We start from the raw sequence: 13,822 nt of genomic DNA, 5'->3' as shown, positions 1-13,822 counted from the left end.
AGGATGAGAATTTGGATTTATACAGCAGGCCTAAAGGTCTGTACTTCGGAAATCGCATGAAGGATTCCTGATGCCTGAACAATTGGTTCGCATTTTCTTTTCGTGGATAATGTATGAGCTTGAAGACGACATCATCATGGCTTTGATCAGCAGCTTTGCACAACTTGACAAGGTGCTTTTATTTTTCCACCGCTTCTGTGATCTTTCCCTGGAGCTTGGTGGCAGGAACAAGGTAATCAGGATAAGTAACGTCATTCACCAGCAGCGCTGTGCGAGCCTTCTGCCGTCAAATCAGGCAGCTCAATGACAATCTTTCTGCTTAATCAAATTCTCCTCACACACTGCTCCAAGGCAATTCGTCTTCGGTGTCCGTATCCTGCGTCGCTGCAGAATTCTCCCTCCCCATCCCCCCCCCCCAAACCCTCCCCTCCCCCACCCCGCAAGTCTTTGTGCTCTTCGCAGAGAAGGTTTCAAAGCAAACCCGCACCAACTACAACCTGCATTTACATAGCGCCTTCAACATAATACAATGTGTCGATCAGGCCATCTGACCTTTTTATCTTGCACTCGTCAGAATTGGCACGGTGGGTTATTTGGTTCCTGCCAAAGCAAACGGCAGTTTAAATGGCTGCCCATCGGCTGGGTTGGGGGTGGGTGGGGGGGGGGGGGGGGGGGGGGGGGGGGGTAGACACCCTGCGGTGGGGCTGCAGATTCCTGGCCAATAGCTGGCAAAAAAATAACCAACTGCAACAGGGGGACAATAATTTAGACGAGAGGAGTGTGCTGATTGGTTGGCAAGTCAGCATTCTCTTCACTTGTAGTATTCATTGTTGTTTTCTCATTACAGTTTTGTCATTTCTTGTGAGATGGACGAATGAGTGGAATGAAGCTTAGATAGCTCGTGTCTTTTTTCAGCCCTGCCACGCTCTGGACTACTGTCCAACTTGATGTGACCATCAATTCACTAGAGACACGATTGGAAGTAAACTGTGGTTTTAATAGTCTTACAACTGAGCCTGCCTGCGACCAGAAGAACTGAGGGCAGGCTCACGGCTGCAGCACTTTATACTTCTGGTAGTGGGAGGGGCCATGTGCAGAGCCAAGGGTGGAGCCCTGTACAAGATCCTCATCTCCCCCTATGGGCAGAGCCGCGCAACGACTCACAGACAGAGCCCACAAGGACATAATACAATGCAATGCAATACAGTGTGAATTACAATACTGTATGAATTCACCACACAACTATAACCAAATGTTCCGAGGTGCTGCCACAGGAGTGGTGTCACACAACACTGCGCACCAAGCCAAATGTGGAGATGTTAGGACGGGGAGCTGGGATTTGTGAAGCGTCAGAGCGGCGGACGCTTCAAAAAGTGTTGGAATTCTGGAGGTTAGGACTCAGCTAGCACAGCTGCCAATAAGTTCAGAAGATATAGACACAGAATGAGGCCATTCGGCCCATCAGGTCTGCTCCACCATTCTATCATGGCTGATATGTTCCTCATCTGTTACCCACAATGCTACAGGCCAGGAGCTGGGTTGCAAAATCAGCCACAGCATCTCCTCCCTGGAACACGTGACCTCGGAGCGGGAGTAGGCAATTTAGCGTCTAACACCCTCATGGCTGATCCCATCCTGGCCTCAACTCCACCGCCCTACCTGTTCTCCTTACCCTTTGACCAATGGTGGATTTATTAGGGTTTAGAGATACAGAAGTTCAGAGGAGGTTCAGAGACCTGGGGCCATGGAGAAATTTGAAGACTAGTATGGACATTGCATAATTGAGGCATTGCAAGACGAGGGTCAGTGGGCACCTGAGTGACGGATGAGTGTCTGTTTGTGTGGCTTCTGATACAGGCAGCAGAGTTTCAGATGAGAGCTTTTTGTAAGGTGGAAGATGGGAGGCTGACCAGGAGTAGTCAGGTCCAGAGTTAACAAAGGCCTGCATGAGGGCTTCTACAGCAATAAAAACAGAGAAACGTTGCAATTACACAGCAGGTATGTTAGCGTCAGAGAGATACAGAGGGCGGAATCTTGTGTCCCTCCCATGGCAGGTTTGGTGGAGAAGAGGTTATTTAATCAGGCAGGAATTTGGTGGGTGGGGACCCCACTATCTTCCCACCTGCACCTCAATTATTTCCGTGGTGGGAAGTCCCGTTGGGGGTTTTCCCGCTTCACTGCCAACTGAGGCCATTAATTGGGCAACTAATGCTCACTTAAGTGCCCCATCTGAGTGCTGTTCATGTTAACCCAGTGACAGGTAGGGACGATCATCTTCTGGGAGGACAACAAGCCAAACAAAAGCCCCTGAGAACAGCCCCACTGCCCATACTGCTGACACACAGTCCTAAAACCCCCACCCCTAAAACCCCCACCCCCTGACACTCATCCCTCCATCGCTCACTTCTGACCTGGCAATCCTGGGTGTCAGCTACTGCCTCCCCAGTGCTGCCGCTGTTCAATTGAGCTGGCAACTCTTGGCAGATCATTCCTGCCCTGTTCCATTCCCGTGGTCCTTGATCCCAGGAAAGGCTGGCCCTTGGCCTATCCAGTGCCCAAGTAGCATTTAAGTCGATTGGCCCTTCCCCAAAAGACGCAACTCAGGACTCCCCCCATCTCTCCAACCAGCCGGCGAGACCACTATCACCTCCATTACAGGAGTTAATGTTTCAGTAAAATAGAACATAGAACATAGAACAGTACAGCACAGAACAGGCCCTTCGGCCCTCAATGTTGTGCCGAGCCATGATCACCCTACTCAAACCCACGTATCCACCCTATACCCATACCCCAAAAACCCCCCCCCTTAACCTTACTTTTATTAGGACACTACGGGCAATTTAGAATGGCCAATCCACCTAACCCGCACATCTTTGGACTGTGGGAGGAAACCGGAGCACCCGGAGGAAACCCACGCACACAGGGGGAGGACGTGCAGACTCCGCACAGACAGTGACCCAGCCGGGAATCGAACCTGGGACCCTGGAGCTGTGAAGCATTTATGCTAACCACCATGCTACCCTGCTGCCCTAAATACTCTTATTCAGACTTCTGAGGCAGAGGTAGGTGACATTATGGAGCAATAGCATAATGGGTGTACCAGAATAACGCAGGACATGCATGATTCCAGCAACTTCCGTCCTATTAAGCAAATGTAGGTCTTGTGGTGCAGTGGGCACAGTCCCTGCCTCGAAGCCAGAAGCCCCGGGTTCGAGTCCCACTCCAGGGCTTGATGGCCGAGGAAGGTGCGTTCATAATGCGGGCAAACAGGTTGAGAGTGTCAACCTGCGAATCCTCCCAAACAAGCCAATGGCTGGCGGTAAGAGCACGAGAGAGACCCTTGGTCAGCCACGCACGATGTGGAGTGGCGTCACTCGAGGTATAAGCCCCTTGGCAACAGACTGATGACCTGTCCTGGAAATTACTCGCTATGGAAAGAGACAAAAGTCTGCCTTGCCGCACCACAAGGTGAGGGAAGAGAATTGGAAGCAAATGTACCACAACAGGATCAAGTCCGATATGGTGTTCGCCCGTCAATCGACTATACGTGGCAGCTGAAGTCATCACCAGCATTTATGTTAGGGATTTTCACCCACCGCCAACATTATAGACGTCAGCTTTTGTGGAAAGCTTTTGTTGATTGGACATCGGGTGTGTTATTGTTTCCAAAAAATGACAGCATGCTGGCTGCAAAATTGTGTAAACATTTAGTAATGCTTTGAGAAAAGAAAGACTTGCATTTTTATAGCACCTTCCAGGTCATCCCGAAACACTTTACAGTCAAACAGGCGCAGTCATGGTGGAAATGTAGGAAATTTGGCAACCAATTTTCACACAGCAAGATCCCAGAAGCAGAAATGCAATAATGACCAGATAACCTGACCTTAGTTAGGGCGGCACAGTGGTTAGCACTGCTACCTCGCAGCGCCAGGGACACGGGTTAAATTCCAATCTTGGGTCACTGTCTGTGCAGAGTTTGCACGTTCTCTCCAGTGTCTGTGTGGGTTTCCTCCGGGTGCTCCGGTTTCCTCCCACAGTCCAAAGATGTGCAGGTTAGGAGGATTGGCCGTGATAAATTGCCCCTTGGTGTCCAAAGATTAGGTGGGGTTATGGGGTTACAGGAATAGGGCGGGGGAGTGGGTTGAGATTGAGTGCTTTGGGAGGGTCAGTGCAGACGCGATGGGCTGAATGGCCTCATTCTGCACTGTAGGGATCCTATGATTGAGGGATGAATATGGGCCAGGACACCAGGGATAATTATCCATCTCTGCTTGGAAAAGCTCCATGGGATGTTTTGTGGCCACTCAAGAGAGCAGATATCTCAGCATCTCACCCAAAAGTCAGCTTCTTCAGCAGTACAGCACTCGAGTGTCAGCCATGACTTATGCTGAAGTTCTGGCGTGGGATACAAACCCAGAAACCTTTACTCCGGTGAAAGGGTTTTACCAACCAACCACATACAACACTACGGCATTGTGTCATCTTGCTGCTCCCTTTCCGTATTTGGAAACCGTTCTCCCTCCACATTTGTTGATATGATAATAATCTTTATTAGTGTCACAAGTAGGCTTACACTAACACTGCAATGAAGTTACTGTGAAAATCCCCTAGTGGCCACACTCCGGCGCCTGTTCGGGTACATAGAGGGAGAATTCAGAATGTCCAATTCACCTAACAGCACGTCTTTTGGGAAACCGGAGCACCCAGAGGAAACCCACGGAGACACGGGAAGAACGTGCAGACTCCACACAGTGACCAAGCAGGGAATCGAACCTGGGACCCTGGAGCTGTGAAGCAACAGTGCTAATCACTGTGCTACCGTGCCGCCCATCGCTCTATTGTATCAGGTATCTATAGTGTAGTATCTTTGGGCGAGATTTGCACTCACTCAAAATCCAGCCACATGCAGTGTTAAAATAGGGACCAAATTTATAGCTGAATTTGGATTCTCTCAATGGTCACTCAGCAATTTTTGACAAAAACGATATAATCAGATTAGCAAACTTTCCAGCATTTGCACAAGGGGATGCATGCGAAGCATCATTGCTATAAACGCATTGTGACTGGATACTTTGGAGCGAATGTAACTGCATTCGAAGGAAATGAGACATTTAAAAGCTATTCCTTAATAGATCAGTATTCTGTCTGGAAACCTGTCATGGGGAAAGCAAGCCCATTTGTGCTCACATCTGATAAGAAGCCAAATTAGTTGTTTTAGACTCTGTTTAACATAGCTATTATTGTTGTTTGAAAATGGTGCATCAATCCCATTATTAACTCATCAAATTGTGACCCAGTAAATGCTTTACACGGTCTGTAAATGCGTGACGGCATTATTATGTGATGCCGCTCTTTCCGAAAGCACAATAGGCATTGCCATTAGGAGCAAACTCACCCCCGTGTCATGTCCCAGCAACATCATTCCCAAGTGCCGTAGGCTCACGCATCACTGAGGCTCATTTATAAACCTGGCCTCCCCTGGTCAGAATGAACAAGCACCCACTTTGATTCACACAGACCTTACTGACAAAATGGTGCAGAGAGAGCAGGGTGCCAAAGCTTGTGTTTAAAAAAAAAATTGATTTACAGCAAGGAGGCAAATTAAATACCAGCCACTGTTGATGAGAGAAAAGGAGAATGAATGAATTAAGAAGCGGGGCATTTCGGTGGATGTACGAAAAGCAGCAACATCTTCCTTTGATTCAGTTTGCAAAAGGCATCTGGTGCAAAGTGTGAAGAAAAGGAGAATGCTTTGGAATGGGAATAAGCTTTGTCACACTTTTGTGGGGATAAGCACTTCAGGTTATATCTGGAATGAGGTAGTCGTTTATTCCCTGATTACATCATTACACCCTTCAGCTCAACAGCTCACTCTGCACAACCTGTAGGATTGCAAGCAGCACGATTGATCCTCATCCTGACAGCTATGCTTACTAGTACTTTGCTGTGCATTCATTGCCTGTGAAAAGCAGGACATCAAAACCAGCTTCCTGCATTGTTTCATAAAGACAAGGGGCGGGATTCTCCGACCCCCCCCCCCCCCCCCCCCCCCCCCCCGCCGGACGGAGAATCGCCAGCTGCCGAATTCTCCAGCGCCGGGGTTTGGGGGATCGCGCATTCCGGTCGGCGAGCGCTGGCCCCTCGGCGATTCTCCGACCCCCCCCCCCCCCCCCCCCCCCCCCGCCGGACGGAGAATCGCCAGCTGCCGAATTCTCCAGCGCCGGGGTTTTGGGGGGGGGGGCGGGAATCGCGCATTCCGGTCGGCGAGCGCTGGCCCCTCGGCGATTCTCCGGCCCACGATGGGCCGAGCGGCCACCCGTTTTAGGCCGGTTGCGCCGGCGTAAATTAGACCTGGTACTTACCAGCGGGACCTGGCTCTGCGGGCGGCCTCCAGGGTCCTCGGGGGAGGGGGGGGGGGGTAATCTGGCCCCGGGGGGTGCCCCCACGGTGGCCTGGTCCACGATCGGGGCCCACCAATCTGCAGGTGGGCCTGTGCCGTGGGGGCACTCCTTCCCTCCGCACCGGCTGCTGTGGATCTCCTCCATGGCCGGCGTGGAGAAGAACACCCCCCTGCGCACGCGCTGGGATGACGCCATCACACGCTGGTGCTCCCGCGCATGCACCAAGTCGCGCCAGCCGGCAGAGGCCCTTTGCTGCCGGCGCCGGCCTACCCCTGAAGGTGCAGAGGATTCCGCACCTTCCGGGCAGCCCGACACCGGAGTGGTTCATGCCACTCCTCCTGCCTGCCCCTCCGGGTAGGGGAGAATCCTGCCCAAGATATCAGAAGTGATGTCCTTCTGGACAAGTTAGCTACCCTAAATCCCATTCGATTACTTATTACTGCTATGTCCTAAAAATACATGTTTAATGGTTAATAATGATTACTCAGTCCAATAACTCATCTCAATCCTTAATAAAGTAACTTCTATAAAACTAACTACTCTAGTGGCATGCTAACTATTCAGTTATAAGAGTATCATCGCTGAACCCCTCCCCTTGTCAACCTTCACCCTGGCACCAAGTTCCCAGTTTAGGCGATGAGCAAAGTATTTGCAGTTGCAGGTCAATGCTCTCCGGTTCCAACTCTAGGTTCAACTGGATGGGATGGGGCGGTCGGAGTGTCACAAGCTCTCTTTGCGCGTCCACTCCGCTCTTCTCGGGCTTCGATTTGGGCTTTCCAAACCGAATTTGCTCGCTTGGGTTACCAAGGGTTTCAACCACAATTATTGCGACGGATGGTCTGCCAAAAGCCAGCCAAAGAACGGTCAGTGTCACTTGAGGTCACCAAACCGTGAGGGTCAAGTTACTGGCTGATGCGCAGTTGCCCGTGAGCGTCTTTAGAAAGGAATGGAACACTTTGAATTTTTCGCTGTTAAAAATCAGCAAGAAAATTAAATCTTTGCTTTTGAAAAACATTTGCGAACAATTCATGTAGTCACGTTTTTGGCATGCAGCCTCGTATTTAATATATATCGTTTGACCGGTAGATTCAGAACCAAATTCATAGGCTAGAATTCGCTGTTTGGGAGAATAAGAGAATAAGGGATCCAGTGACCTCCCCCCCCCCGCTGTACCTGACGTGAATCCAGGAGCAACGGGTGAATCGTGCGCAAAGCTCAAATCGGACGTTGCGCCGGACACAAAATCTCACGCGAGTCACCTGACTCGCTCCATCCAGCACGATTTGGATTGTGCCCTCGCTGGGCAATGTCCAGATCTGAATATGCAGGATACCGGATTCACCTAGTAGGGATTCACCAGCCGTGCCGGGAGAACTCGTCAAGAGTGCTGGACTAGATGTTACAACACCTGGGGAGGTGGGGGGGGGGAGGCCTTCCCGGCTATTGGAGACCTCCAGATGGTTGGGAACAGGGCAGGGTGGCACCCTGGCACTCTCCTGACACCATCCTGGCAGTGCCACTCGGGCACCCTGGCAATGTCTGGCGTGCAAACATTGGTGCTGCCACCAGCGAGTGACCAGAGCATGGCGTCGGAATCGGCGCTGGGCACAAACCTCGATTTTCTGACTACCCACCGTTCTCTGCCTAATTGCAATCGTGATTCCGGCATGACGTAGCGGAGAATTCAGCCCATTATGTCTATAATTAACATAATAAATCTCAGGATCATCACTCAAGTGGGCAGTTCTTTATCTATTGAAGTCTACCTAATCGTGGGGCTCATCTAATTTCCTCTCCCAGATTAATGGATTTTTAAAAATTCATTTACAGGATGTGGGCATTGCTGGTTAGGCCAGCTTTTATTGCCCATCTCTAGTTGTCCTTCAGAAGATGGTGGTGCGTTGTCTCCTTGAACCGCAGCAGTCCCTGAGGTGAAGGTACTCCCATAGTGCTGTTAGGGAGGGAGTTCCAGAATGTTGCCCCAGCGACAGTGAAGGAACGGCGATATATTTCCAAGCCGGGGTGGTGAGTGACTTGGAGGGGAATCTCCAGGTGGTGGGGTTCCCAGGTATCTGCTGCCCTTGTCCTTCTAGACGGTAGTGGCCATGGGTTTGGAAGGTGCTGTCTAAGGAACCTTGGTGAGTTCCTTCAGTGCATCTTGTAGATGGTACACACGGCTGCCACTGTCCATTGGTGGTGGAGGGTTTGAATATTTGTGGAAAAGGGAGCAATTAAGCGAGGCTGCTTTATCCTGGATGGTGTTGAGCTTCTTGAATGTTGTTGGAGCTGCACTCATCCAGGCAAGTGGAGAGTATTCTATCACACTCCTGACTTAGGACTATCACGAAAACTCCTCTGCCATCACCACTTCCTTTACAATCCTAGTTTTGATAATTTGCCAGGGTCAACCAACAACATATCAATGGAATAACTACATCCTTGTTATGAGGTCTGCTGTTCCCTTTGTGGATTAATGTACTGATCTATGTGGTTCTGAAGCAGATGATTCGAAGGGTTGTCACCAAAAAGAGTTTGAGGAAGGGGGAAAGGTATCGGAGGAAATTCCTGAATTTAAACGGGAGAGAAGATCAAATGGGACACAGCCATTGTCCAGACTATTTCAAGCAATGGTGGCTGCATATTCCTTATTCCTTCCACAACCCTCCCCAGCCTGTGTTGTTTGCCTTGAGGCACATGAACAAACCAGCTGCTTGGCTGGACCACAGTCTGCACAATATTCATTTGACGTGATAACCATTCAATCCCTGGCCAACTTGGTAGTTGATGAAAATTGCCAGCTCTTTGCCTCAACTTTGAAACCCCAATTTTTGTTGTTGTTAAGGATTCTGATTCTTAAATATACAAGAAAACACACAAAGCAGTTGTTTAAGGGTAGCGCCGTGGACCCGGGTTCGAATCCTGGCCCCGGGTCACTGTGTGGAGTTTGCACATTCTCTCCATGTTTGCGTGGGTTTCACCCCCACAACCCAAAGATGTGCAGGGTAGGTGGATGGGCCAACGCTAAATTGTCCTTTAATTGAGAAAAAAAAAGAATTGGGTACTCGAAATTTAGGAAAAAAAAGTTTCACCCTTGTTTGGAACCAGAGTGGGCAACAACAGAATGAATAAATGAAAGAAAGAAATTTGACATTTCCCCTCACAGGTAGAACTAATTATTTCCAATTAGCCGTACACATGGGGGGCAGCAATTCACTTTTAAAGTACATCCTCCACTGTCACCAACATAATACTCCCCATTAATAAAACTGCATGGCAGATAAACGTATTATTGGATTTTAGGGGTTAATTACTTGCATTATTTATACAGGCCCACATTAGATTGAATGCTTGATTCGATAACAGAATGAAATTAACTTATCTAAGCAGACACAGTCTGTAACATTCTGCATATTTACTTTATTCTAGATCGTGGGGCTCTCTCTGTGACACACTGCTTACACAATATTACTGCAGATTTCATCAAACCTTCAAACAAAGCTGCATTCTACTGCAGAACAAAACATTGGAGCCAATCACAATTTATCTGTTATCATTGTAAATGTATCACCCTGTACTCATTCAGCACACTGGTCCTGACCAATATCTAAGCAGTCAAAGGAGTTCATTTAGATTTTTGCTTTTACAATTCAGATTTAATCTTCAAAAGCACATTTTTAATTATTTCGGGGGGAGGGGGGGGGGGGGGGGGGGGCATTATTTTGCCGGCCCAATTAAGCCAAAGGAAAGAGCTGGCAAAAGTCTTAAGCAGAAGTGCCAGAAGTTTGAAACACTACAATTGGCTTCACTCCCTTGGGGGCAGCAGTGGGGGGGGGGGGGGGGGGTCTAACACTCCATCACTGTCCAGGAAGCTCCCCCCCCCCCCCACCCCACAACCCGCAAAGTGTCTGTGGGACGAGAACAGGTTTGGTTTCGCCTGTGAACCTCTCCACCACAAAAGCAGAAACGTCTGGTCTTGTATTCCTATCAAACCGCCGAATTCTACCAGCCGACTTGTTCAAAAGCTGACCATCTGCTCTATTTGTTTCAAAGGCCGTTACTTACCTTTGCCCTTGGTAGATTCTGGTCCAAAATGCAAAGCATTAATGCCGAGTCTTTGCTTTTCTGGGTGTTGAAAGGGATGTGACTTTGTTAACTGGTCCCAGCTATTCAATGCAGAATCAGGCAGGGTCTGTATGAACTGCAGCATTACGTAATGTCAGTAATAAATGTACTTTAATTTTGTGCCAGAAATAGTTGGCCAGTCTGCATGAAAACAATCAGGTGTTCTGTTCCAAATGATTCGAGTGGTACCACCACTGTTAAAGCCATTTTCTTCTCTTCTTTCAAAAAATCATAAAGCATTTAGCCCTTTGCTCAATTAATTGTTGACTGTTTCATGTGATTTTTTTTTGTCTGGTTGAACTATCCAATGGTGTGTTTAGAATGAAACTACTGTTCTGGTACTGAGTTGTCTGTTTCGGTTTCTTCAATGCATCACATCAAATGGATTTGAGGTCAATGACAGTTCTCTTGTTGAGCTGCAGTGTCCTGAAGCTGTAAAGGGCTCCCGAGTTGACTTATGCATATCATGTCGTCCTCACAGCCCAACGCATAGAGCTCAAAACAGCACTTTGTTTATCAGGGGCTTGAGAAGGTTTGGCCGAGTACTTTTGCTTGTTTAATTGGAAAAGATTTCTCACCACAGGTGAAAATTCAAATGTGCTCTGCTCCAGCATTAGTATAATGCACTACTCTCTGCCTGATTTGAATACATTCAATTAGTTATTTTAAATCTGTCAAAATCTCTGCTTTCTGTAGTGTTCCATTCAACCCAGATATATTCTTTAGGATTCAAGACCAAATGCAGTGCGCACCGTGGCACAGTGGTTAGCACTGCTACCTCACAGCTCTAGGGATCCGGGTTTAATTCCGCCCATGGGTGACTGTGTGGAGTTTGCACTTTCTTTCCGTGCCTGCGTGGGTTTCATCCGGGTGCTCCGGTTTCCTTCCACTGTCCAAAGACGTGTAGATTAAGTGGATTGACCGTGCTAAATTGTCCCTTAGTGTCCAACGGTTAGATGGGGCTACAGGGTTACGGGGATGGGGCAGGGAAGTAGGGCTAGGTAGGGTGCTCTTTTAGGGGGTCGGTGTAGACTTGATGGACCGAATGGATTTTATTAGTTGAAAAAAATAAGGAGGTACTGCGTTGTCTCAGTGTCATCAAACAAAAATGGCCACTTTTTAGGGAGGGCCAAACTAATGCAGAGCTGATGCAACTTTATAAAATAAAATATTAAGTCTGATTTTTACATCCCCCCCTCCCCCCCCCCCCCCAACATCTGGTGGACAAAGACCAGGAGCGTGAAAAACAAAAAGCCCCCGTCAAATTCCACTACAGGATGGGATTGATCACAGTTGCAATAGTTGGCTTTTTGCATACAGTATCTGGGGCTACGAATGGCCGTAGAAGAATGCGCAAGCTCCTGGAGGAGGAGAGGGAAGAAAATAGGCCTGTTTCTCTGGAAGGTTGCAGAGCTATGCTGGATGATTACAAGTGGATGTTACTAAAGCTGACATGCTTTAAACAAAGATTCTTCCCAACTCAATCAATTAAGGCACCGATATTCTCTGTGAAAACTTGGATATTGAACAGGTGGACGCCTTTAGATCCTGCCACCTGCATACATTTTGAAAAGAAATTAAAATTCTGCCGCAGAGATTAAGCACCTCAATATGATGGCTGTCCTAATTGCAGTATGCATAGAAGGTGGAATCAGCTATTATCTGTCAGAGACAAAGTGAGATTAACCATCTGACAGACTCCTGGGCCAGATTGTTATACCGAGAACACAGCATTACCCAGAGTCTGGCCATTTCAACTTGTGAATCAAGATTCTGAAGCCTCATTTACAAATGCATTAGGTATTCGAGGCATTGGAAAAGTTCCTTTCCTTCCCCAAGTGGACGACTGCGAATGATTACACGGTAACCTCCGCAAGGGTTTCAGGCAATATCAAAGATGAAGCTCGAGGGGTTCCCATCTATCATTTGAAACAGGAGATGAGACTATAGCCTTGAAAGCACTCCTCTGCTGTTGATTTTCTTATTTTTCCAATATGTTAGAACCTCTGCGAGTGTATTGAGTGATAATCTTCACTTCATTACCAAGAAATAATACAGCTCATTGAACATATTAGAAATTTCTGGGAAGCAGTATAGCTCAATAATATATAAATAGATTAGGAAACAGGCAGACGGTTTAGAAGCCAGCGCATCTGTCAGTGAGCGTCCCAAAAAACATCATGATCCTTTGAAGTGAGGGTTGGTCTACTCCACTTTTGACCTGTCATCTAAGTCGCAGGTGACACGAAAATAGAATGTAAGAGCAGGGAGGTTGTGATAGATTAAATAAAATGCTTGTTAGGCCACAGCTAGAGCCCCGTGTGCAGTTCTGGTCGCCAGACTATAGGGAGGAATGCGATTGCACTCGGAAGGGTCAGAGGAAATTCACCAGGCTGTTGCCTGGGCTGGAGAGTTTCAGCTATGAAGAGAGGTTGGTTGGCTAGGCTGGGCTTGTGTTCCTCAGAACCAAGAAGGCTGGGGGGGGGGGGGGGGGGGGGGGTACCTGATTGAGGTGTGCAAAATTTTGAGGGATATGGATAGGGTAGTGTGGTGATGTCCCTTTAAGAGCAATTACAGCAAGGCTGGCACGGTGGCGCAGTGGTTAGCACTACTGCCTCACGGCAATGAGGACCCGGGTTCGATCCTGGCCCCGGTCACTGTCCGTGTGGAGTTTGCACATTCTCCCCGTGTCTGCGTGGATCTCACCCCCCACAACCCAAAGATGTGCAGGGTAGGTGAATTGGCCACGCTAAATTGCCTCCTAATTGGAAAAAAAAGAATTGGGTATTCTAAATTGATAAAAATAAATAAATGAATACATTTAAAAAAAAGAGCAATACAGTAGAGTAAGGGTCACATGGCCTGGGTGACCAATCCGGACTCAGAGTGTGGAATCACCTGTGATGAGCAAGGCTTCTTAGACAAAGAGACATGTCAGGAGCTAGCTACGGCCATGAGGTTGCTGTCCAATTAATAAATACCTTTTGTGTTCATTACTAATGTCTGTGAAAGTGCATCTTTACATCTGCTGACAAGGATAAATTATCCTGACACTGTCTCTGGCCCAACACCTGTGAGTATCCTGTTTTAATCAAAGTTTTTAAAGAAAGTACTCACCTGAATGCCTCTCTTTTGGGTGAATAGACTCATTTGCCTCTTCCACGGAGAACTGGACACAATACGACAAACACACACACGCACACAGGCCTATTCCAGTACACACGCCTGCCTTTTGACGCGTCTTCAGCATGCACAATATTCCAATGAACAACGGAGGGTCTGCTACAGGGGCTACTGCG

General features: G+C 48.2%; 1 protein-coding gene across 6 annotated transcripts in view; it reads right to left on the bottom strand.

Moving 5' to 3' along the window:
* The window catches only part of aatkb (apoptosis-associated tyrosine kinase b), a 332,408-nt gene that overhangs the window by 161,677 nt on the left and 156,909 nt on the right, over positions 1-13,822 (bottom strand). For 2 of the 6 annotated variants that reach the window (XM_038776386.1, XM_038776387.1), the window contains exon 1: positions 10,464-10,623. The exons of 3 other annotated variants lie outside the window; for them this stretch is intronic. In XM_038776386.1, the coding sequence (XP_038632314.1) occupies positions 10,464-10,608 (145 nt within the window). In that variant the 5' untranslated portion in view covers positions 10,609-10,623. Of the gene's footprint in view, positions 1-1,814; positions 1,866-10,463; positions 10,624-13,822 lie in introns of those variants that run through there. One more of the 6 variants, XM_038776390.1, reaches the window with a different exon arrangement.

This window comes from Scyliorhinus canicula, chromosome 18, assembly GCF_902713615.1.
Source record: "Scyliorhinus canicula chromosome 18, sScyCan1.1, whole genome shotgun sequence".
Classification (NCBI taxonomy): domain Eukaryota; kingdom Metazoa; phylum Chordata; class Chondrichthyes; order Carcharhiniformes; family Scyliorhinidae; genus Scyliorhinus; species Scyliorhinus canicula.
The sequence above is the reverse complement of the archived record's forward strand: the minus strand, read 5'-3'. Positions and strand labels throughout refer to the sequence as shown.